The 26,687-nt window shown below is 42.5% G+C and overlaps 1 protein-coding gene across 6 annotated transcripts in view; it reads left to right on the forward strand.

Moving 5' to 3' along the window:
• magi1b (membrane associated guanylate kinase, WW and PDZ domain containing 1b) overlaps nucleotides 1–26,687 on the forward strand; it is a 500,813-nt gene that overhangs the window by 432,868 nt on the left and 41,258 nt on the right. For 2 of the 6 annotated variants that reach the window (XM_070895208.1, XM_070895212.1), the window contains 7 exons: nucleotides 8,195–8,223; nucleotides 9,072–9,288; nucleotides 14,891–14,982; nucleotides 18,847–19,039; nucleotides 23,155–23,436; nucleotides 25,262–25,462; nucleotides 26,539–26,629. In XM_070895208.1, the coding sequence (XP_070751309.1) occupies nucleotides 8,195–8,223; nucleotides 9,072–9,288; nucleotides 14,891–14,982; nucleotides 18,847–19,039; nucleotides 23,155–23,436; nucleotides 25,262–25,462; nucleotides 26,539–26,629 (1,105 nt within the window). The remainder of the gene's footprint in view (nucleotides 1–8,194; nucleotides 8,224–9,071; nucleotides 9,289–14,890; nucleotides 14,983–18,846; nucleotides 19,040–23,154; nucleotides 23,437–25,261; nucleotides 25,463–26,538; nucleotides 26,630–26,687) is intronic. The other 4 variants (XM_070895209.1, XM_070895214.1, XM_070895210.1 and 1 more) reach the window with 3 other exon arrangements.

Genomic DNA, 26,687 nt, shown 5'->3' on the forward strand with positions numbered 1-26,687 from the left:
CAATGTGTGAGGAGGACACAAAAAATATGCAAAAGCTCATTGACAGGCTAAGTGAGTGGCCAAAAATTTGGCAGATGGAGTATAATGTCGGAAAGTGTGAGGTGATGTACTTTGGCAGAAAAAAATCAAAGAGCAAGTTATTATTTAAATGGAGAAAGATTGCAAAGATCGCAGTACAGCGGGACCTGGGGGTACTTGTGCATGAAACACAAAAGGATAGTATGCAGGTACAGCAAGTGATCAGGAAGGCCAATGGTATCTTGGCCTTTATTGCAAAGGGGATGGATTATAAAAGCAGGGAAGTCTTGCTACAGCTATATAAGGTATTGGTGAGCCCACACCTGGAATACTGAGTGCAGTTTTGGTTTCCATATTTATGAAAGGATATACTTGCTTTGGAGGCAGTTCAGAGAAGGTTTACTAGGTTGATTCCGGGGATGAGGGGGTTGACTTATGAGGAAAGGTTGAGTAGGTTGGGCCTCTACTCATTGGAATTCAGAAGAATGAGCAATGATCTTATCGAAATTTGTAAGATTATGAGGGAGCTTGACAAGGTGGATGCAGAGAGGATGTTTCCACTGATGGGGGGGACTAGAACTAGAGGGCATGATTTTAGAATAAGGGGCCGTCCATTTAAAACAGAGATGAGGAGAAATTTCTTCTCAGAGTTGTAAATCTGTGGAGTTCGCTGCCTCAGAGAGCTGTGGAAGCTGGGACATTGAATAAATTTAAGACAGAAATAGACAGCTTCTTAAACGATAAGGGGTTATGGGGAACGGGTGGGGAAGTGGAGCTGAGTCCATGATCAGATCAGCCATGATCTTATTGAATGGCGGAGCAGGCTCAACTCGGCCTACTCCTGTTCCTATTATGTTCTTATGTATTAACGGTTCACTTCATGTTGATAGCCAGCTCACCTGAGCATGTCTGGGACTATTCATTATTGCTGCACACCCTGCCCCACACGTACTTTTAAATGAAATCAGAAACTATTTATCAAAATAACGCAATGGGGGGGGGGGGGGAATCAGCCTTTAATTTTGATTAATTCTTGTGAAATTTTAATGTAAATTGCACTATAGAACACTCTGCTGGTTATGCATTTGTGCCACACAAAAGGTTACTACAGAAGATAAAGGTACGCGGAGTCAGAGGAACTGTATTAGCATGGATAGAGAATTGGCTAACTAACAGAAAGCAGAGAGTCGGGATAAATGGGTCCTTTTCAGGTTGGAAATCGGTGGTTAGTGGTGTGCCGCAGGAATCTGTGCTGGGACCAGAACTGTTTACAATATACATAGATGACCTGGAAGAGGGGACAGAGTGTAATGTTACAAAATTTGCAGATGACACAAAGATTAATGGAAAAGCAGGTTGTGTAGAGAACACAGAGAGGCTGCAAAGAGATTTAGATAGGTTAAGCGAATGGGCTAAGGGGGTTTGGCAGATGGAATACAATGTCAGAAAATGTGAGGTCATCCACCTTGGGGAAAAAAAACAGTAAAAGGGAATATTATTTGAATGGGGAGAAATTACAACATGCTGCGGTGCAGAGGTACCTGGGATCCTTGTGCATGAATCCCAAAAAGTTAGTTTGCAGGTGCAGCAGGTAATCAGGAAGGCGAATGGAATGTTGGCCTTCATTGCGAGAGGGATGGAGTACAAAAGCAGGGAGGTCCTGCTGCAACTGTACAGGGTATTGGTGAGGTCGCATCTGGAATACTGCGTGCAGTTTTGGTCACCTTACTTAAGGAAGGATATACTAGCTTTGGAGGGGGTACAGAGACGATTCACTAGGCTGATTCCGGAGATGAGGGGGTTACCTTATGATGATAGATTGAGTAGACTGGGTCTTTACTCGTTGGAGTTCAGAAGAATGAGGGGTGATCTTATAGAAACATTTAAAATAATGAAAGGGTTAGACAAGATAGAGGCAGAGAGGTTGTTTCCACTGGTCGGTGAGACTAGAACTAAGGGGCACAGCCTCAAAATACGGGGGAGCCAATTTAAAACCAAGTTGAGAAGGAATTTCTTCTCCCAGAGGGTTGTGAATCTCTGGAATTCTCTGCCCAAGGAAGCAGTTGAGGCTAGCTCATTGAATGTATTCAAATCACAGATAGATAGATTTTTAACCAATAAGGGAATTAAGGGTTACGGGGAGCGGGTGGGTAAGTGGAGCTGAGTCCACGGCCAGATCAGCCATGATCTTGTTGAATGGCGGAGCAGGCTAGAAGGGCTAGATGGCCCACTCCTGTTCCTAATTCTTATGTTCTTATGTTCATTAATCAATCTTGAAGAGATGAAGTGCCCACAAAGATTTTATATAAGAAATGTATCTGAGTGATATAAAATGACTAAATCAACTAATATGTGCAAGTTAAGTTTTAATAAAATCCAAGCATTTCTTTCTGTGAGAGGCACAAATACGCATTGATGGAATTCCTCTTGCTGGATGGGGTAAACCTGTATTATCCTGGAAGGTTAAATTTGCCTCTGTCTTAAACTGAGAAATCTCTCTAATGTTTCCTCCCTATCTCTGACCCCTCCATTTTTCAGTGCACCTTTTAAGTGAACATTCAGCATTTTCAATATTCACAACTAGTTAATGTCGGAAAAACCATGCACGAGGGAAAAAAACTATTTGGCCCTTCTGAGCTCATCTCTCTAGTACTTCATGGCATCTAAATGTGCTTTGAATAACCCAGATGCTTTTGTCTCTATTACTTGGGTGGATTGTTTCATATCTACCAATCAAAGTATTTGCAGTATTTTCTAATCTGTTTTCCATATTTTTTCTTTTTATTTCTCATGTATGATATCTCTTCAACTGGGGCAAATGAATGTTAGTGAGGATATTTTCAAGATAGGAAAATTGTACATATTCCTTAGGTATTATTGAGAAAAGGATTATACTGAAAGTACGATTGTGCACATACGTGCACATTACTCTCTTTCTCCCCCTCTCTTGTTTTTCTAATTGATAAGTGGCTAGTTTTAACTAAACATTTCCTGGAAGAGTTTGTGTACCTGGTATTGCAAGTCATCCCTCATAACTAATCGGCAAATGATGATTCAAACGGCAGCAATTGATATCAAGAGCATATTAAATAGGGGGTATTCTTGGAAACTGTCTCTTTGCCATCGCCTTTGCACTCTTATTTATCCCTCTAGTCTATCCGTATGCCTGTTACTCATCTCTTTCCTTCCTGTCCACCTCGATGAGATGTATGCTGTGAAGTAGAATATTACAGCAGGCCCTACCAGTAATATGAACTTTGAACAAATTCTGCATGGATCAATCTCCAATGAAGAAACTAAATAAACATCCTTTTTAGAATGACCATTAAAACCTGTTTTCCTGGTTTTCAAAGGCTGCATTATACAGGAGATTTAGATCTCAAAACAATGAATGCAATAGAGAGCTGTGGCAGCAAATGAATGACCCTGAGGGTTCTGGAAGTGACTGACTGTTCGAATGCATGACACAACACTCAAGGTCACTTCTAAAAACTGAAAGACCAGTTTTTTGTACTTGAAATCCAAAACCATACTTACATATTATATCATAATTAGAGACTGCAAAATATAGCAGATAACAAATGAGTTATGGGAGCAGAGATCAAAAATAAAACACATTCTTTGCATCCCAATTCCTTGGCAGCAATTGTCATGGATCCAATGAAGTGAAGCTGTTGACATTTTTGCAGTGCTCTAGTTTGCACTTGGGATACGATGTGTGTGTTCCAATACTTCAGGGAAACCTTTTCACTGGTTTCATGCAGTATATGCCAACTGCAGCACTCATTGGTAGCCACTAGTTAAGATCTATTGAACACTAACATAAATTGGAAAGAATTGCTCAGAATTTCTTGCATAAGGTGCTCGTCAGCAACTTGTGATTATTGTATCAATCTAAGATTTTAAAAATTAGACTGAGAATTTAGTTTGTTTCCACTGGCAGGAGGGTTTGATAATAGTAGACACATATTCAAGATAATTTGCAAAAGAACCAGGGTGGAGATGAGGAGAATTTTTTTAACGCAACGAGTTGTTATAAGGAAAGAGTAGTGGAAGCAGATGCAACAGTAACTTTCAAAAGGGTTGTATACTTGAAAGGGAAAAATTTGCAAAGATTTGGAAAAAGAGCAGGGGAGTGGGACTAATTGGATAGCTCTTTCAAAGAGCTGACTTGGGCACAATGGGCCGAATGGCCTATTTCTGTGCTGTCAGATTCTATGATTCTAATTGTATTTTTATATATTAATAATAAATTGGTCATTCGTCTTGTCGTGCACAAAATGGCTGTCATGTTTGCTTGCAGTCACTGCACTTCAATGGTTCATTGTACATGAAGAGATGTGAGATGCTTCTGATCAGGTGCTTATCAATGCAAGTCTTGTCCTATTCTCATTTGTTATCAGCAGTGATAGAAAATAATAAATTGTAGTATCAGTGGGTTCCGGTTTCTGTCTTTCCCCCTCTGCCAGTGCTTTAGGTTTCACATTTTATTGGTCCATACGCCATGGGGCATCACAAGCAACAAATGGCCGTTATTTCACCTGTGGTTAAATAGGTAAATGCCCATTACATGGTGTGGCACTGAGCCCTGCAGTGCAGGGCAGCCTTAATCTATGCTGAGTCGGTCAGTCCTGATGCAAGTGCTTCTGGCCTTGGTACCCCACGGTTGAGGAGAGGAAAAGTTAGCCAAGCTTTCTGTCTTTGATTGTTGACAAATTAACTGTGAGTGCGCACGCGCGCGAGCGATGACAGGATTGGGATCAGATGTGGATGGCAACTCATTTGTTCCAAGCTCATCTCAGAGAATGAGTCCTTGAATGAGGTACCAGGAATCTTCAATGGAATTACATTCAGCAGGATTTGCTGTCTCCAGAGAGGAGGGGTAAGGAGAAAAATCTGAGGAGAGCAGGGGGAAAAGGGGAGGTTTTGATAGCCCAATCACAAATGAAGCAGTGAAATGTTGAGAATAAAGCCATTTGGCCAGGTGCACTGTTAATGGTTAGTATCAGTGTTTTTGATGCCAGCACTGACAGATGGGATACGCTGTTGGAAACCACACCTCTCATGCTGCCATCACATTGAGTCTTTATCTGTCTTGACATTTGTCTAGTGGATGCCATGAATGTGATAATTTTACCTTAAATGGTTTAATATTTTGTCTGCTGAGTTTGCCATTTTTCGATTTGACCTGGGGTGCGCTGCACTCTTGATATCTGACAACCAATCAGCCTGTCACTGGTGTGGGAAAGGTACAGACACAGTAAACTATTTATTCCATGTTGCACCTTCCCAGTGCAGTCAAAAAATAATAAACATCGACATTTTAATAAATGGTGTTGGTTTGTACTAATTACGATTTCCATGATATTCTGTATGATACGTGCCTTCTGGTTAGAGGCAGATAAATACTGATTAAATGTATCTTCAAAATATGGATTTTACTTGGTTTTTGAGGGGAGAAAGATTAGATTTTTTTTTAAGTCTTCCCCTCTCCCCAACAAAAACTTCAAGCCACCGCTCACACTAGTGACTACATGCTTTGTGTGCTCTCTCAGAACTAGAGACCAGGAAGGTCCACTGGTCAGTCTTTGATCTAGGTTGGGTCAATGTTCAGGGTGCTACAGTTGGCGGCCTCAGTGTCCTTGGACAGAGGGAAAAAGCCAGCTGTGATTCTCACTCCTAACTGCAGTGCAGTGCCCCTTGCTGAAAATGTGTAGGAGTGGATCTGTTGAGAATAGAACTGGGTTTGTTGTCTACGCTCTCGTGAAGATGGCCAATAAAGCAAGGCGCTGGAGGGCTGCCACAATCATTCAAGTATCAGCATACTCTGGAGAAGTGCAGAGACAAGTTAAACATTTGCCTCTTTTAGGGGATCATGTCTTCGAACAATAAATAAGAAAGATGCTGGCTGATCGCTCATTCTTCACACTATTCATCTTTTCTCTTGACTAGAACTTTTTGGAAGAGAATGGAGAGAAAATGAGTGTGGGTCATTTTCAGCAAGGGAGAGGAAACCAGCAGGCAGGTGAAGCTAGACCTTCCACACACACTAGCTGACACCTAACTCAAAACACTGGCAGAGGCCTGGAATCATTGTGGTTGGGAATAGTATGAAATAGATAAAAGGAGGGGGGGGCGGGGGGGGGGGAGATAACAAAATCTCCATGTCCGACCTAAACTGCTCCCTCATTAATCTTTTAATTTGCCACATGAGAGAAACTACATTCATAGACAACAGTCAGGATAGGAATGATTTATAGACCTTACATAGATTGTCAAATACCTATAACTAAATAACATTTTAAATCAGGCTTCCAGCTGTTCCAATCATCTTTTAATAGCACAGATAAATTATATATAGTACATGTGTCTGTGTGATGCTGTGAATTACGTCCTGGTACAATTAAACATGGTAATGACTCGGTTTCTGGAAGTTCCGAGCTGTGGCATCGAGTGGAAACCTGTCAAGCTCTGTTTCTGGAACCTTCTCTGTGTTTTTGCTAACGTCTAAAATGAGCCGGAGGAAGCTGTTAACTGTTGGTGTGCTGACATAAGAGCACAGGCTTGCTATTTATAATCTCTCATTTTGGGGAATTTTAGATTTTCTAAAATTTAAAAAGAGGATAATAATCCTGACTATTTCAAAAAAGAGTTTGACTGTTAAATTGTAGCTCTAATATCATTTGAACTTGCTGGCCTTTACTATACTTTGAAAGTTGTCGATAATCCTGGCTGGTTGCTGGATGGAGCACTGTTTCAGGGGTACACAAGGGACCAGTCCCTCCTAAAAGAGCTGCACCTCTTGCTGGCTGATCTCGCCTGGAATCATTGTGGTTGGGAATAGCATGAAGTAGATGAAAGTGGGGAGATAGATGACAAAAACTCCATACCTAAGCTGTTCCCTCATTAATCTCTTAATTTGCCACATGAGAGAAACTATATCTGACAGCAGACAAGATAGGAATGATTTATAGACCTTACATGGATTGTCAAATACCTTGAACGCATCATAGACAGTCCCTCGAAACGAGGATGACTTGCTTCCACGCCAAAAAAGGATAAGTTCACAGGTGTTCCAATAAAGGTCCTGAAATTCCAGGTCCTGAACTGCATCCTCAAGGGTAGAAGATGCCTGTCCGTGGATTTTTTTAACATATGGTGACCGTTGCACACCAGCCACCACACGGGCTTGACCGAGCTAGGTCTTGGTCCAGTGGCAAGGATTAACCAAGACGACTGGAGACCAGCTCTGCTGCACGGACCTAGTGCGCACACATATCGCAGTGTGGGCTGGCCTGTGCTGCCCCTGGGCCCCTGGCCCCGAATTCACGCCTCCCCTGGGCCCCGATCACGTCCCTCAACAGTCTCTCACTGCTTCTTAATTAAATAACATTTAGCTGGCTATACTGTTGGTAGCAAGCATAGAGAAGCATTGTGGTGGGAGGGTTGCACAATTCCTCCTTGGAGGTAGCCTGTTCTGCAGGCAACTTAAGGAAAAGGGTACAAGTCAACTTTGATCAATGTAAATGTTTTTCTTTGTGAACATTATTCCATCTGAACATTTATATTTCTTTGTTTGACATGGCTACCATAGGCGTCAGTAGGTTAGCTAACTGGAGAACTTCCATCTATTGCAGCATCTCTGTCATGTCTGCACAATCATATGGTACAAATTCACACGGAGGGGTGATAGTTTGTGTATCCATAAGACTATGAATGATGGGCTGCCTGCACAAGTTTATGAATAAAAAATGCTCTGAAGCTGTACAAGTATGGAGGCACCAGGGAAATGAGAGGCATTTGAATTCCTACTATTTGAACGGAAAATTTAAAATTCCTTTGATTTTATGTTGCTTTTACAATGTCTCCATAACCGGTGCTGTAGAATATTTTCTGTTTTTGCTGTAGAATTTGGTTTCCTAGGTCACGCAGACTTGTTTAGACTGCTAGCCTCGAGGCTGCTGATTCACGAGTCAGCATAAGCGATGCACCTAGAGTTCATTGTGCTGTAATCTGATGTGATCAGACTCCGAACACAACGGCTGACACAGAACTTAACATAGTCCAAGAGCTACATGCTCACTATACACACTTTGAGGATTTCCTGTGTTTTTTTTTAAAGGTTGTGTTATTGCTGTGATCCTGAATGTGTCTTTTTGTTTTTGCTGTTTCACAGGATTGCCTCCCAAGAAAAGCCCAAAGTCGGTAAGTTTAATACAAAGCCTGTTGTCTCGTCTCTTATTGTGCATCTGTGTGCTCCTGAAGAACATGTTGGTGTCTGCTCAGTAATGCGTTGCTCCCTTCCTCATTCTTTCTCCTGATTATCAATTTTCCCTCAATATTACTGAGCTGTGTGTATATGTGTTATTTATGAACGTGCCCTCTTTGCCTGGCTGATCGGACAGTACTGCAGATTGGGATGTGGAAGCTGAGAGCAATGAACAATAAATCTCCTGTTTTCTCATGCCAAGTCTCCGTGTATGTTTCCCCCCCCCACCTCTTGACCACGAAGAAATTCCTAAAATAGATAATTAATGCTTTTCTAATGGTTGCAAGGCAACGCTGATTAAAGTCACATTAAAGTAACTTCAGGCCCACTCCATTGTCAGATTGTATTAGGTCTGTGAAGGGGAAGCGTGGTTGTATTCACTATCAAATCATAGAAATGTCAGCCTGCATGGGCTTCTTTGTCAGTTTCAAATAAATTTACCCTTTGGCAGAATACATCTGTGTGCACAGTATATGTTCACTTTCCGTGTGTTTTGCAGTTGTTTTTAAGGATACCTAAGCGTTCTGTTCGAAGAAAGTAATACCCTCTTGTGTATTTTTGAACCTGATATTAAACGCGTCACTTATATTCCCCAAGCGTTAGAAATATCTGAAACTGTTCGAACAAGCAGGATTATCGTAGCTCTCTATTCAATGCGGAGTAGGCTTTTTATGATGGGCTGCACTTCTGAGGAGAGATGTTTTTTCAAAATGGGAGCATTGTATCGATTCCTCGCACTCTCTGAAAAGCTGGACTGACCTTCTGTTCTCTTGAATAATTGCAGCAGGCACTGGAAAGAAAGGACAGCCAGAACAGCTCCCAGCACAGTGTCTCCAGCCAGCGGAGCACACACACTGCTTCACCAGTCCTGGGCGCCCCTGGGCTTCCAGATTACCCTTCAAACGAAACACCAGCACTGGATCAAACAGATAACTCTGCGCAAAGGAAGCCCGATCCTTTTAAAATCTGGGCCCAGTCGAGAAGCATGTATGAAAGTAGGCGTAAGTAACCGAGGAAAATTTAAAACATGCATTCTTTCATTTGACTAACTCTGCCTCTTTCACCAGAAATGCAATTGTAATTTGCACACAAAGATTGACATTTGTGTCCTGTGCATTTATGTACTCTGCAATTCAGGATTAATTTCTACTCAATTCATTGAGGTCACTGGCATTACCAAATGTCACATTGTTAATGTTGTCGCAGGTTATCACTAAAACATGCAGAAAATGCCTCTCGGCACCTCAGTAAAGAACTATTTTGTTTTTTCATGATGGCCTTTTATTCAAAACGCTAATTGTTTTACGCTGTGAACTGAAGAGGAGCGCGCTGCATCGATGACTTTGCCACTGTCGTTGTCCGACTGTTCAATGTGCAACTGTCCTGTGACGTTGCCTTTAATTGTGTCCATGGAACTGTTCAGAAGTAAGGCTTTAGTGTTATTCTATCAAAATGCAGGACAAGAAACAAATTTAGAGCTGTCGAACAGCACCATTTAAAAGTAGCTGGTTACTAAAGATCAGTTCCAGCAAGCATAGTTCCCAATTTCAGTCTCGCATCTCAATTCCCTTCAGTATCCAATGACCTGCAGTAACAATCTGGGCAAAGAGTTAGAAATAGAATTGGCTGGCGGCCGATGTCTTTGTCTCCCGGCATAAACTCTATTCTCCAGCCACTGGTTCCATCCCCCACCCTGGCCATTCTGGAGTTGTTCTCTACTACTTGCTGGATACAAATGTTACATGAGTTTACCTCAGTGTGGGATAGTCTAACAGGTGTGCAGCGCAGCACTCATGGTTCCAATGTATCTTCCCTACTATCTGATTTCCCCATCCAACACTGTTGCTATCATTTATAATGTGAGCACTGTTGTGTATAGAAGAACTCCACGAGGCTGAGTACTGTGAGCTAAACTTAGTGTAACCTTAGTAGTCTTTATTACAACCCCAGAGTGCCTAAACAACATGGCAGCCAACCTTTTATACTGGCCCTGCACGTGTGTGCAGATGGCCATTAGGACTCCCAACAGTCGTGCCCTCTGGTGGCAAGTATTACTTAGTTACATACATAACATCCACCACCGCCAAATTAACCATAATCAAGATCTCAGATCTGCCAGAAAACATCAACATCAGAAATCTTTGTATCTCCCTTTAGTATTTCTTTAGGTTTCTGGCTCTGTGTTGTATCTTCACAATGGCTTTTGTCTGCTTCTTTCAAGGGGCCTCAATCATAGCTTCAGTGGTGAACAGTTGCTTCTACCCTGCAGCTCCCTTGCTCATTGTTCCCTCCACACCTCAAGTTGCACATTGATGTGACTCCCACAGAGTTTTCCCATCACTGGTGCTCTCCCATCACTGTAGGCAAACATCTTGTTTTAAATTTCCACATTTTTAAAACGAATAGGAATCTCAATATGCAATTGATGGCGACCCAGTCAATATTTGCCACATTGTGGATCATCATATACTTCTTTCTCCTCTCGGTGCAAGGGAAGACTTTTTTTACATTGTTGCAGTTGTTCGAGGTACAGATGGAGCAAATGGTAATCTGTTGAAAGCTGCTGAGAGAACAGGAGCATATTGGCATTCCCAGCAGAGCCATTTGCTCCAGACAGACTAAAGCCAGTGATCTGCCTGGCAATGTGTAAATGGTAACAGAATCCCACATGGTGGCTATGCACTTGTGTCCAAGAAAATGATTTGTCAATTGCTATACCTTTAAACTAACTGAGTTTTAATCATCATCATAGCATTGCGAATGGAAAATTGGTCATTGTAAATCCATGACAGTTAGTTGCTGTACTACAAGGAATAACAATGATCATTGAGATACTGATGTAATAGATGCATTTAGATTGCTGTCTTATTAGTTGCTCCAGTTACCATATTAGCACGTATAAAACATTCTTGATGGTTTCATTCAGCAGATGTGATTTGTTATCCTGCTACACAGATTGATCATTTCCTGCAGGAAAGCCACTAGTAAATCACAGATGTGAATGAACCTTTTAATGGCCAATGACACCACAAAGCAATAATCATTTACAGACATAGTAGGATTGAGGAGAGGCACAGCCAGATACTCCCTCCACCACCCTGGCTGCAGTGTGTACTATCTACAAGATGCACTGCAGCAACTTGCTCAGGGTTCACCGTCAGCACCTCCCAAACCCGCGACCCCATCACCTAGAAGGACAAGGGCAGCAGGTGCATGGGAACACCGTCACCTGCAAGTTCCCCTCCAAGTTACACATCATCCTGACTTGGAAATATATCGCCGTTCCTTCATTGCCGCTGGATCAAAATCCTGGAACTCCCTACCTATGGGAATACTTTCACCACAGGGACTGCCGCCATTCAAAAAGGCAGCTCACCACCGCCTTCTCGAGGGCAATTTGGAATTGGCAATAAATGCTGGCACATCCCATGAATGAATTTAAAAAAAAAAAGATAAATAAACCAAATCTTCACATCGGGCGGCAAAATCCTGAAATTCAGAGATTCTATTTATAGATGGCCATATTGTGGAAATCCACCAAAAGGAGTTTCAAGCACGAGATGATGCGATTCTTCCCCTTTTTAAGTTTATATTGAGATTCCAATTTTTTCTTCTGCTTTTTCTTGAGAAGTCTTTAATTTTCTTTTCAAATTTTATTTTTATTTTACCTGCTTTTTCTTGCTCCTATTTGAAGCATTATCCCAACATTTGCCCTAGTACTTGTTATCACGTAGGAAATTGTGTATTTGTAGACTATTATTATTTCAGTATCTTTCTTCCTTGCATATTATTAAAGTGTTCTCTTCCATTTGTCTGTCGCGATGTGAGGAAGATGGTGACTCATACTGGGGTTTGGTACCACATTCGCTGGAAATCTTCTAATACTTGTTGACAGTGAGGGTCAGTAGGCTATTTAACAGTAGGAGCCATCAGAGCCAAGCCTGGTCCTACCCTTGTCCAATGTTCACACATGCAAACTTTCCAGCAGAGGTCAGTGGATAACAGCAATCTTGTTATCCCCAGCATTGAAGCACTGACCACACTTGATCAGCTCCACTGGGCAGACCACATTGTTCGTATGCCAGACATGAGACTCCCAAAGCAAGCGCTCTACTCAGAACTCCTTCATGGCAAACGAGCCAAAGGTGGGCAGAGGAAACGTTACAAGGACGCCCTCAAAGCCTCCCTGATAAAGTGCAACATCCCCACTTACACCTGGGAGTCTCTGGCCAAAGACCGCCCTAAGTGGAGGAAGTGCATCTGGGAGGGCACTGAGCACCTCGAGTCTCATCGCTGAGAGCATGCAGAAATCAAGCGCAGGCAGCGGAAAGAGCATGCGGCAAACCTGTCCCACCCTCCCTTCCCCTCAACGACTATCTGTCCCACCTGTGACAGGGACTGTGGTTCTCGTATTGGACTGTTCAGCCACCTAAGGACTCATTTTTAGAGTGGAAGCAAGTCTTCCTCAATTCCGAGGGACTGCCTATGATGATGATGATGATCTTAGCTGAATTTTTTTTTGCCTTCCCTTCCCTTCAAGACAGAGGTCCAATGCTGTACTCTCAGCCTGAGCCCAGCTTACTCAGCACAGGCTGGAGACCAAACCTGGAACCATTCTGATCTACATAGCTCAGCAGCATAGTGCAGTAATGGGTTAACCTACTGATGCCATCAAGAGAACTCCTTTTAGTTACATTTCTATCATCGAATACATTTTCATATAAGATCAATTTAACTTAACAACCACTCATGTCTCCTTTTTTGGATTTTACATCTATCCAGTTGACAGGTTAATTTTGATGAAAAATGCAGAACAAAATTTGGGATAGTTAAGTTCATATATAAAATGATTGCTGATGTAGTAATTGTTCATGGGATGTTTGCTGGAGTAAGGTGACAGATAGGTGATTAAAGTATAGCTGCTATTCAACAGTAAACTTGCGGCTGTGTGCATTATTACCACCAGTAAAATCTGGTCGTCTTAGCAATGCAGACATTAATACCGGCTTTTTTGACCAATTGGGTCACTTATTTCATTCAACCTTTAACCAGCTGAAAATATAATTGACTGCACAGTAGAACTATGCGAGGACTGAGGTTTGATCTCTCTATGAACACAAACCAATTCATCTTGCACGTTTGGCAAATGCTTCAAAAGCTTCCATTGAAGCAGCTGCCTTTTCAGAATGGCAGGCAGTGACGAGTGGAGTGCCTCAGGGCTCAGTGCTGGGACCCCAGCTATTTACAATGTACATTAATGATTTGGATGAAGGAATTGAGAGTAATATCTTCAAGTTTGCAGATGACACGAAGCTGGGTGGCAGCGTGAGCTGTGAGAGGGACGCTGGAGGCTGCAGGGTGACTTGGACAGGTTAGGTGAGTGGGCAAATGCATTGCAGATGCAGTATGATGTGGATAAATGTGAGGTTATCCACTTTGGGGGCAAAAACGCGAAGACAGAATATTATCTGAATGACGGCAGATTAGGAAAAGGGGAGATGCAGCGAGACCTGGGTGTCATGGTTCATCAGTCATTGAAAGTGGGCACGCAGGTACAGCAGGCAGTGAAGAAGGCAAATGGTATGCTGGCCTTCATAGCAAGGGGATTTGAGTATGGATGCAGGAAGGTCTTACTGCAGTTGTACAGGGCCTTGGTGAGGCCTCACCTGGAATAGTGTGTTCAGTTTTGGTCTCCTAATCTGAGGAAGGACATTCTTGCTATTGAGGGAGTGCAGCGAAGGTTCACCAGACTGATTCCCGGGATGGCAGGACTGACATATGAGGAGAGACTGGATTAACTGTGCCTTCATACATTGAAGTATAGAAGGATGAGAGGGGATCTCAGAAACATATAAGATTCTGATGGGATGGGACAGGTTAGATGCGGGTAGAATGTTCCCAATGTTTGGGAAGTCCAGAACCAGGATAAGGGGTAGGCCATTTAGGACTGAGATGAGGAGAAACTTCTTCACTCAGAGAATTGTTAACCTGTGGAATTCCCTGCCGCAGAGAGTTGTTGATGCCAGTTCATTGGATATATTCAAGAGGGAGTTAGATATGGCCCTTATGGCTAAGGGGATCAAGGGGTATGGAGAGAAAGCAGGAAAGGGGTACTGAGGGAATGATTAGCCATGATCTTATTGAATGGTGGTGCAGGCTCAAAGGGCCGAATGGCCTACTCCTGCACCTATTTTCTATGTTTCTATGTTAATCCTGCCCTCTCCTATTGGGCATTAAGAAAGAAGCTGTGGTGCAGCCAAAGTGTTTTGGATTTGCTGGCAGCAATGTCCTTATTGAATTTCTACCCTACCGCCATCTCGGAGCCATTGCCGTGATTCACAATCTAGATGTTGCAGTAAATTGCAACACTAGAACAGCAGCCTGTGAGTTAGACCTAAAATCAATTGGGGATGGTGACACCAATTCAAACAATGGAAGCCTTTAATTTGATAGTGCCATTTGCTGAACCATTCTAAGGCTCATAAAACTGTCAGAAGAGCAAACAAAATACTGTTTCTGTCCAGTTGTTCATGGATACCAATTGACCTTCATTATGTTTTTATGGATGTATGATGTTATGACATCTATATGCTTTTCCCACAGTTCCCGATTACCAGGAGCAAGATATTTTCCTCTGGAGAAAAGAAACTGGATTTGGATTTAGGATACTTGGTGGAAATGAGCCTGGGGAGCCAGTGAGTAATTAAAGATGGCTTACAAGTGCTGGATATTTTGTTTGTGATGCTATATTTAGGGAAATAAGATCTACCCTTTTCCTGCATCAGGCCCGAGGTGAAATTGATGCAGTACTTTACCATTTTAAAATGACGCATAAGTAATACACCACTTAATGGCTGCCTACTAGGGTTTGAGGCTAGTTTGGTAGGTTTAGTCTTATCTGAGACGTGGGCTGAACACATGGAGCTACTCGGTATTATTTTGAGTTAATTATGTAGCACAAAATAATGTACATCCATTTTGAAGTTTCTCACGTTACAGACAGTTTATCAACGTACAGCTGACATAATGGATAGGATTTTCCAGGGTTCTACCAGGCTGGGGGGAGGGGGGGAATTGGAAGAGGATGGGGAAACATGGAAGGCTGTGTCTCCTGGCACACTGGAGTTTTAACTCCACAACATGCGTGCGATGTCGGGGGCAGTTTTCCAGCCCAGAAGTCAGCCTGATTGACAAGCTGGCTTTCAGTCGGACGGAAAACTCCGAGAATGAGGCCACAGCAACAGGGTTAGTGCTGGGCCCGGGAGGGTGGGGGCGCAGCGTGGGTGGGAGGTTGTCTCAGCTCAGGGCGGAGGCCGGGAGAGGGAGGGGCTGTGGGGGAGTCCGAACTCCGATTCGGGGAGGGGCAGGCTGTTCTTTGGGGGGGGGTACTCCCGCTCTTCCCGGCCCACAAGGATTGCTCCCCGGGACTTGTTGAAACCCGAGCCCCAGGATCCCCAGCCGCCTGCAGTAAAACCTGCAAAACATTACAATACGTAAATTGCCATCCCGCCTCTTGGCAGCGGGTTGCCTGCCCGACCCCCTGTCCCGCCTCAGTGAAAGGTAGAAGGTCGGGGTGGGGTCGGGGTTCACATTTTCTCAACTTTCACTTCCCACACCTCCAACCCACCCGTTCTTACCTCTGAAAATCCCGGCCAATATTTTCTTTCCTCCCTTTCAGCTAATAACAAAGATTAAATATTTTTCCTGTTTCTTTATGTGGATCAGCGCCCTCCTGAATGCCAAGTTAAATTCTGCGCCAATAAGTTTTGAAGTCACTAATGCTGCTCTAGTAGCATCAGGGGTTTTCCCACTAACTTAGCAGGAGTTGTGCTTTAAGTTGAAGTCGTTCCCTTCTTTGTTTAGACATGTATCTGTGAGCCCAATCTCACAGTGTTGTAGCTCTTACCTCCTCTGTACGCCTACATATCCAAAACACAACATTTACTGCTTTAGGTGCAGTGTGCGTTATCAATAACGTGCTCTCTATTTTTGTTATAAAGTCAGATGTTTATGGCAGATTGAGCTGAACTGAACAAACCAAAAAACACCTACCTGTGTTAAAATTTCTTCCAGAAACTTCAATCAGAATAAAAAGAAAATGATTAATAAACTTAACTTACCTACATTAAAATGCCAAATATTTTGGGATCTTTTTTCAGAAATTCAGGTCTTGAAATCTGATCTTTTATTTTGCAAGGATTAGGTGCCATTGGTTCATCTTTTGCAAAACAAGAGCCGGAATGTTTACGTTTTGACCCATGAGCAGCGGGGGTGGGAGGGGGGCCTGCCAGGTGGGAAGAGCCCGCCAGGGAGGGGCCACTGGGGGGGTGGGGGGGGGTGAGGGTGTGCCTGCCGTGGGGGGGAGGGAGAGCCTTCTGGTGATTGGGGGGTGGGGAGGTAGGATGGGGGCGGGGGGGAGGTAGGAGAGGGGAAGGGAGGGAGGGGAGGGGAGGGGAGGGGAGGGGAGGGGAGGGGGGGGGAGGGAGGGGGAAAGAGGGAAGGTAGAGGGAAGGGCCCAGTAGAGCGCGAGAACCTCAAAAGTTTGTTTTTTTCCTGCACGCTCTGGAGTTTTAGCTCCACGGTGTAGGTGTGATGTCATGACAGGTTTCCTGCCCGGAGGTCAGCCTGATTGACGGACCTGCTTCCAGTTGGGTGGGGGAAGGTCGGGTAGGTGCGAGCTCCGACCTGGGGGGAAACCGATCCCGCCGGGGGTGTCCGATCTCTGTGCAGAGGGCGGAGGGTGGGGTGGAGGAGGAGCTGATGACAGAGGAGCTTGGGGGGTGTTGGGAGGGAAGCATTCCTGCTCCTTCCGGCACACAAGGAGTGTTCCCCGAGGTTGTCTTCGCCTCGCTGCAGCTATCGCGAATCTCGAGGCCTGGAATCGCCAGCCGGCCACAGTTAAACCTGCATAGCAGGTTAAATCCGAAGCTTAATATAATATTTAATATAATATTATATTAAATATAATATTTAAAGTGCCAACCCGCCTCCTGTTAATATTGGAAGTGGGCGAGTTGGGTTTGGGATTTCGGTTTTTAAACACTTTAACCTCCCACTCTATCCTAATCCACCTGTTTAAATTCCCCCAAAGGTATGCAAAAAAAATTTCAACGTCAACTAAATCAGAATTTAGACTTTTAAATTCTAAAAGTTCTCGAAGTTTAATACTGTACTAAATTTTGTAACTATAGCTGTTTGAAGGTTAACAGTATTTTACGAAACTGAACAAACCTTTCCTGCTGCGTAGGCTTCTATGTATCAAATTCTGAATCATGCATCGGTGCAGCTGTTATCCCATTAAAAATTCCTTGTTGAGGTTTGAGGGACTCATTTTCACTTTTTAGTGCTGTAAACCTGCTGATTGTGATTACATGCTGACTTCTCACTGAAGTTTGTATAATCGCTGTGGCTAACACAAGAAATGTTAAATGTTGTGACTGATCATTTTGATGAATTGAACTTTGCAAACTGTGCAGTTCGGTTCCTGACATATTCTGAATAATTTCCTATTTTAATTTCCCATATTTTAATGTGCTTATTGAGCCTTTTTCTTTGGATCATAAAATCATTGCAGTTTTTCCAGATAACAATCCAGCATTTCCTGTTGGCTGCATATTTCTGTATTATCTCCCACTCCAATAAAAGCTCAAAGTCATTGGCAATGATTTATTTCGCTAAATAGTAAAAGAAGCGCAGTATTTGCACCTGGATGAGACTGGCATACGTGATTGGCCCAAAATGCCACTTAGTGGGCACCATTGTTAGTTTAGTGATGGATGCCTGGCGGATGCATGTATCTGATCTGTTCTGTTTCATACATCTCATAACATCCCCATTTTAAACTTGCTATAGCCTGTTAATGCACTATTACCAAATGTCCATTGGACTTTTATTTTCTCCTGTTTTTTTTTTCTCCCAGTACATTTAGCTGTGAAAAATGGGAATTAAACTGCTCTATACTTAATCACTTGAATATTGTGGAAGACACATAGAAACATAGAAAATAGATGCAGGAGTAGGCCATTCAGCCCTTTGAGCCTGCACCACCATTCAATATGATCATGGCTGATCATGCAACTTCAGTACCCCATTCCTGCTTTCTCTCCATACCCCTTGATCCCTTTAGCCTTAAGGGCCACATCTAACTCCCTTTTGAATATATCTAACGAACTGGCCTCAACAAATTTCTGTGGTAGAGAATTCCACAGGTTCACAATTCTGAGTGAAGAAGTTTCTCCTCATCTCGGTCCTAAATGGCTTACCCCTTATCCTTGGACTGTGACCTCTGGTTCTGGACTTCCCCAACATCGGGAACATTCTTCCTGCATCTAACCTGTCCAATCCCATTAGAATTTTATATGTTTCTATGAGATCCCCTCTCATTCTTCTAAATTCCATTGAATATAAGCCTAGTCGATCCAGTCTTTCTTCATATGTCAGTCCTGTCAACCCGAGAATCAGACTGGTGAACCTTCGCTGCACTCCCTCAATAGCAAGAATGTCCACATATTAATGCTATTGTGTCTCCATCAACTTTTCTTCTTCCTTTCGATGCACAGATCTACATTGGCCATATTGTGCCCCTAGGCGCTGCCGATGCAGATGGACGGCTGCGCTCGGGCGATGAGCTGATATGCGTGGATGGCACAGCCGTAGTTGGGAAGTCCCACCAGCTCGTGGTTCAGCTAATGCAACAAGCGGCCAAACAGGGCCACGTTAATCTTACTGTGAGGCGTAAAGTGGTTTATGCAGGTTAGTGGCCGTCAGCGATTGATTGGGAATAAAATGTACTGCCTTGCTCGTGCAGGAAAGGTGTTGCTCCTTGGAATACAAAGATTTTCGCAAGATCAGTTGACAACAAAATACTGGATTTTGTACATTAGGGAATATTGCAGTAAACAGCATAATTTTGCTCTGTTTTTGAACTAAGTCAGTAAAACACGTTAATTAAACTACAAATGTATTCCACTCTTATTTTAGTACACACTTGAATTGTGCCCACTCATGTCACTACACTATATAATTTATAGATTCCTAGAATAGTACAGCGCAGGAGGCAGGCTTTCAGCCCATTACTCTCTGAGGGTTGTAAATCTGTGGAATTCTCTGTCCCATAGAGCTGTGGAGGCTGGGTCATTGAACATATTTAGACAGATTTTTGAGCGATAAGGGAGTGAAGGGTTATGGGAAGTGGAGTTGAGGCCAGGATCAGATCAGCCATGATCTTATTAAATGGCGGAGCAGGCTCAAGGGGCCTACTCCTGCTCCTATTTCTTACGTTCTTATTGCTCTTTCGAAGAACAATCCAGTTAGTCCCACTCCCCTGCTTTTTCAAAGCTCTTTTTAAGTTTTATAAAATTTCACAACCTTCTGATACTGCACAGCTTGATACAATCTGATAAATGAAAGTGAAATTACTGGTTCGTAAAAGTTGACAGTCATTCCCACTAATTGTAGTTTTTGCATAATCTGTGCATGTTTAGAAGCTTTTTCTCCCTAGATGCATATTTACTGGATGAGGCACTTGCTTTTGTGCTCTGTGCTGTGCAGCTTAGGGAAGTCCACCAACCGCCTGCCTCATCTTGGAGTGACTGCAGGACCCGAATTGAGATTTCTGGATGATTCTCTCAGTGACTCATCCTGCAGCATTCATTCGAAAATGGCCTACGTATGAGTTTGCGTCAGTGTTAATGAAAAAACGTGTGAAACGGGTCATGCCAAAAGGAGCTCTGGGGCTTCTTGGAAATTCCTGGGAGGTAGGACACAGAGTGCTGCCGACTTTCTGTTTGGATCCGTACACTTCACACGCTGAACTATGGAGCTGCTAAGAAAGAGGTTAGAAACTCCATTGTCTGGCACGGGTCACAAGGTCTCACTGAGCCTGTCATAGACATGAAAACAACAGTATTTTTTGCTCACTGGCAAATGTGTTTCAACGCAGTGGGGTTTTTTTTAAAGACGCGGACAGCAATTCTTCTTGGGTAAAGGTCGCCTTTGTGATGTGCTCAAAATTGTCAGGTTTCAAATTGTATGCTGTGCTGCCCTGTGACCGTGAGGCACATGTGATGCAGGAGATGGAAATGTTTTTGAGCTTTGTTGGGGAGTGGAGGCACAGTTGCAGAGACGTTGGCTCACATTTAAGCTTTTGGAATGTGGCCAGGTCCTGGATGTGTTGAATTTTGGGCAGAGTACAGAATAATTTCTGTTGGAGGGGGCTGAATTTGTTCTTCCTGCTACCCTTTTCATGGCACGCATAAGGGCACAGGATACAGTGCACGAGAGATTCAACTGCTTATGGAAATGGTCTTTTTACTGTGAACATACATTGAATTGTTGGGGAAAAAGTCCAAAATGTGCAGTGGTCATCACTTATGAAGAGCAAGACCCACCTTGCTCGTGTGATAAACATGTCACCTCCATTCCCATCAAGTAGCTTTTATTTACTAAATCTCATCATCACAGTGTACAGACTTCTGAATTTCTGTCTAAAAGTTTACAGCAAGTTGGAAACCCTCTATGGTTCCAAGGGTGCGTGTTGCCCTCTTGCATCTTGCGTAAGTGGTCATTATTCATGTACAAGTTTTGTTGGTAGTTTGTTGTCAGGATATTTGACCATGAGGAGCACCACAACTGCACCTGATTTTCTCATCTGCACACTTTCAGCAGGTTCACAACCTTGCCGACTTATTTGACCCGAGTTGAGATTTTGACTCCATATCGTCCGCATCAACAAGACCGCCTACTCCCACCATCTCCCGTCTCTGACCCTGCCTCAGCCCAGCTGCTGCTGAAACTCTTACCCATACTTTTATTACATTCGGACTCGACAATTCCAAAGCTTTCCTGGCCAGTCTCCTATCTTTCACTCTCCATAAACTTCAGCTCATCCAAACTCTGCTGCCTTTATCCTGCCTCACAGAAAGTCCTGTTCATCCATCTCCTCTGTGCTCTCTCAGCTTTTTTTGGCTCTCGATCCAGCAATGCCTCGGACTTAAAATTCTCATCCTTGTTTTCAAATCCCTCCATGGCCTCACCCCTTCCCATCTATGTAACCTCCTCCAGCGTTCCAACTCTCCGAGACATCTATGTTCCTTCGACTCTGGCACTTTTGTGCATCCCTGATTTCCTTCACCTCTTCCACTGGTGGCAATGCCTCCAGCTGTCTAGGCTCTAAATTCTTGAATTCCGCCTCTCGAGCTCTGCCTCCTCCTTTTAGGTACACCTTTATACCTCATTTTTTGACCAAGCTTTTGGTCACCTGTCCAAGGTGCTTCACAGAAGCTTTGACAGACAAAATTTAGACCCAATCACAAAGAAGACATTAGAAAGAAAAGAAAGACTTGCATTTATATAGTACCTTTCATGACCACCGGATGCCTCAAAGCTGTGTCAACTGTGGCTTTGTGGGTAGCACACTCGCCTCTGAGTCAGAAGGTTGTGAGTTCCAGTCCCACTCCAGGAACTGGAGCATATAAATCTAGGCTGACACTACAATGCAGTGTTGAGGGAGTGCTGCACTGTCGGAGGTGCCGTCTTTCAGATGAGACATTAAACCAAGGACCCGTCTGCCCCCTCAGCTGGACGTAAAAGATCCCATGGCACAATTTCGAAGAAGAGCAGGGTAGTTATCCCTGGTGTCCTGGCCAATGTTTATCCCTCAATCAACATAACAAAAACATTATCTGGTCATTATCACATTGCTGTTTGTGGGAGCTTGCTCTGTGCAAATTGGTTGCCGCATTTCCTACATTACAGCAGTGACTGCACTCCAAAAAGTACTTCATTGGCTGTAATGTGCTTTGAGATATCTGGTGGTCATGAAAGGTGCTATATAAATGCAAGTCTTTCTTTCTAATATCTCCTTTGTGGCGTGGTCTCAAGTTTTGTCTGATAATGCTTCTGTGAAGTGCCTTGAGATGTTTTACTACGATAAAGTTAATATATATCTATCGTATACATATGTTCTTGTTCATTATGTTCAGGATTGGGAATCCAGATTGATGTTCCTCTTCCTAATCCAAGGCACTGAGGCTAATTGTAATGCCCCCATTTTCTCCCTGGCTTGAGGCTAACTTACTCAGTGCAGGTTGGGAATCCTTGCCGATATGGCTCAGCTAATTGCTGAATGAACCCATTAAGTTTTCAGGGAATCTGCAAGCTGAAATCTGTCTGATTGCTGGCAGTGACGGGTTAAATTGTATTGTGTTTTATCCCCTCGCTAACCAAATGAAGAGCAATGCTGTTATCACCAGTAACTGCCTAAAAATGAAAAGAAATTGTGAGCCATTTTTCGTTCTTCTGGCGCTTTCTGGCTAATGGTTCTGTAGAGAGCAGCTGCCATAATTCAGGGGCGAACCTAAACCGTGAGTGTCAGCAGGTTGATTGGCTGTGTGGGGCATCACACCATAGTCCTCGCCCAACTTTCGCAGGTAAGATTTTCCAGTAGGGCTGACTGGAGGCGGACTCAATCATGGTTTTCAAAAGACAGTTGGAGAAGTATCTGAAGGAAAAAAATGTACAGGGCTACGGGGAAAGGGTGGAGGGTGGGACTAGCTGAAGTGCTCTTGCAGAGAGCCGGCACGGGTTCGAGTGGCCGAATGGCTGCCTGTGCTATAACCATTCTATGATACAAATCAAGATTGGGAATCCTGGATGATTTTTATCCCCTTCTCTGGCATAGGTTGCCGCGACAAATTCTCTCAGTGCAAGTACTGCCCCAGCTGATGTTAACTAAGCGTGGATTAGTCATCTGTGTTTTCTTTGTTTAACCCTTTCAACTTTACTTGCGTTTCAAACGTAATCCGAGATGCTAATTCTTCAGTGTGTAAAAAAAAAAAAATGAAATTGTTTCACTCTTCTAAACCCAGCAGCCATTCCAAAGCCCGAGACCGAAGTCCCTGCCTCTCCAGTCTCATCGCACCACAGCAGCAACCAGGCCGTCTCTCTGACTGAAGAAAAGCGCACCCCGCAGGGCAGTCAGAACTCTTTGAACACGGTGAGCTCTGGGAGTGGCAGTGCCGGTGGTGGCGGCGTTGGTGGTGGAGTGGGTGTGCAGCCATACGATGTGGAGATACGGCGTGGAGAAAATGAAGGCTTTGGCTTTGTTATTGTATCTTCAGTCAGTCGACCAGAAGCGGGCACCACTTTTGGTAAGTTATTTTTTAAATCATACATTCGGATAAAATACAAAACCAAAATGGCAGATTTTAAGATGCAAACTTTGTCCATATTCTACAATGAGCAAAACTATTAAGATATTTCATATTTCTCTGAACTAGTACTTAGATAGTGAAGGTATTCCCGTACGATTTTTTCATTCAATCGTTCAGGTGAGCTGCCTATGCGAAGTAGAGCACAGAAATTATTTAATTCCAGTACACCATTTATTTTTAATAGTTTGTCTTCTGTATTAGAACAACAATGTCATGAAAATATTTAATGTGTCCTGTTTAAGGAAGAACCACAAAAAAACTTGTTTTCAAGCAACAGATTAATTGAATCGATAGAGTAACTTGGTTTAACGTATCGGATATCTTAATTGTGTGTGGATTTATTGTGGTCGTTGGACTTTCCTAAAACCCTGCATGAAATGTCTGCTTTCTGCTTTGCCTTGCTACTTGTATGGTTCATCTTAACTGGGCAATTCTTTGGGTTACAATGAGTGTGCTTTCTTTGCTAATGGTTAAATGTAGCTGATTCAAGCCTGCCTTTTAATTGTTTTTTCAGTTATGAGGTCACAGAAGAATCCACGCAGTTTACTTGCTATCACACTCTGCAGCTCACAGTTTTTAATCAGTGGCAGTTTTTTTTTTCTCTGAGTATCAAAGCTGTAGTGTAGAAACTAACGTCTTGGTTCAAAATGGTTCTCACTGGGTTTGAGGTTTGCTTGCCTTTCTGCAATGAGAAAGAACAGAACATTGGCAAAATACTAAATTTAAACACCACTCCACACAAAACAGCTCCTCGAGTGTAATGTTGGCACGATGGATACAGGAGACAAACACCAGAAAAAGCGATAGCTAACCGCAATCAAAGTGTTGATTTGCATTCGGATGTTGTATTGGAATTATGACACCCTAAAGGAATGAGTCTGTACTGAAGTTTCACCTTCGACCTTTTGGAGGTTTCACAAGTCCCTTATCCCCTTGTGTTTTCATGTTTATGCATGCTAACACACAGTTCTCCTTTGTGTTAATTAATCTGGATGAAAACAGATGTCTGAATATACACAGTTTAAATGTACATTCATGGGGCCTTTACTTAAGGCTTCAAATTTCCAAAGGTTTTAAAGGTACATGAATTAAATTTACACTTTTCCTGTTAAAATACAGGCATTTTTGTATTTGTGAACAGATATTTTAGTGTATAATAAATACTTTGTTAACTAAATTAAAGGTCCCAGAATATCTCAAAAAATATACTATTCCATTTTTCCTTTTACTGCCCATGCTACTCAAAGCTTAAAATGTTACATGTTGACTTGCATGAACTTTTAAAAATTTTAACTTTTTGAAATCTGGAATGATTATTTGTTGTCTGAGGTAATGGATCTCAATAGAGTGCCTGCTTCTTGCAGTTGGCCTTTACTTGCTCGAGCCTTGTCCCAAGTGTCCATTGGCGTAATGCGCTGGAATTATTTTATTAAAGAAGGAAACAGACCGTGTACTTAAGCAGTAGGAACTGCATGCACCCTCTGAAGACCCTATGATAATTACTGGAAATTATATTTGATTATTGACACCTAAAAATTTTTATTGAAATAGCTAAAGAAAGAGCAGCACATTACCACTTCACAGCTGCATTAAGTAGAACTGATTGCCAATGTTTTGATCATTAACCATGGGATGTAATGCATTCCATCATTAATTTTGCTTGGTGGCACAGTGAATTAACCCCTGACCTTCTGTCTCCCTGTCCTCCTCTCCTAATGGTTCACCTTTACCACCTTCCCAATTAAAACTTGTACAAAACCAGGCAATGCATGTGTAGCCATGCCTCACAAAATAGGTCGGATAATCGAAGGAAGCCCTGCAGACCGCTGTGGCCAGCTTAAAGTTGGAGACCGTATTTTGGCCGTTAATGGATGTTCGATTACCAACAAGTCCCACTCAGATATTGTCAACTTGATCAAGGAGGCTGGAAACACCGTAACCTTGCGCATCATTCCTGGTGATGGTGAGTTAACAGCCTTCCCACTTTTACAGAGATGAAACAAGTAATAACACTTTGGTTATGTGTTGCTAATCGCTATTTTTACTTAAATAATTTTCTTGCTTTAATTTGTGGTGTATTTTTATTTTAGTAATTTACTTCGTTTGTTGCATTCAAATTAGTTGATTTTTGGAATGTAATTTAAGAAGTCCCGTGAGTTTCTGGCTACATCAGTTTACTACTATATATTTGTGAGTGATGCGATAACTTTTATGATTTGGCATTCCCAGCACAGAGTTTTGTGTGACTGAAGAGCCCATTGGGAATTTGGGCCTGGGGGTCTGTGCACCTGATTTTCAGCTCATACAATTTTCTGTCTGTAGTTTCCTACATGACCTTCTGTTGTCATACATTGTAAAACTGATATCATTATCCTATGCCCAAGGCCACTGCTTTTCGGTCGATCTAATTTTTATTATTTGAGATATCGGCTTCTCCACCGATATTTTAGTGGTCCCATTTCTTGATTCAGTGCATTTATAATTCAACCCAATAGTTTTATGATGACTGAACAAATCAAATTTTGTTTTTATTTCATGGCATTAAGGAATTTTTCCTGGTGCTTTGTTTAAAAAAAAAAAAATTTAATCCACATTCCTTTATGGTAAAATCTGCATAATCAGATGCATTGTTCTTATGAGTCTGGAATAACATGGGAATATGTAGATAACCACCAGTGCTATATAATCACACAGTAAAACATTGTTCAATTCCTGGTTAGTTCAACATACATATAGTTAAACTGAATTGCTCTCAACTTGTGAGTATCAGTCTGCTTAAGAATTAGGAATAAGCTATATAGTTATATAACAAATTATTATAATATAAAAACAAAATTATTAGTTGTCCAAGAATTGTCAGTATAAGTGAAGCTAAATATCAGGTGCTTGTAAAATGATAACAATGAAGAAATGTTTCTCCCTGAACTTTTTTATAATCTATTCCGTATAATTATAATCTTATATCTGTTTGGAAGATGTGTAAAATATTAATATGACCAGTATAGCATCTTATTTAACATTTCATTTTTTATCTTTCAGAATCCTCCAATCCATCCTTGCTAACAAATGCAGAAAAGATTGCAACAATTACAACCACTCATACCCCCCAGCAACCACCACAGGAAGGACGGTAAGAATCTTCCCTTGAGTCCAGTGGTTTCCAAGATGTAACTATGTTTGGAAGCACT

The sequence above is a fragment of the Pristiophorus japonicus genome, chromosome 12 (genome assembly GCF_044704955.1).
Source record: "Pristiophorus japonicus isolate sPriJap1 chromosome 12, sPriJap1.hap1, whole genome shotgun sequence".
Lineage (NCBI taxonomy): Eukaryota > Metazoa > Chordata > Chondrichthyes > Pristiophoridae > Pristiophorus > Pristiophorus japonicus.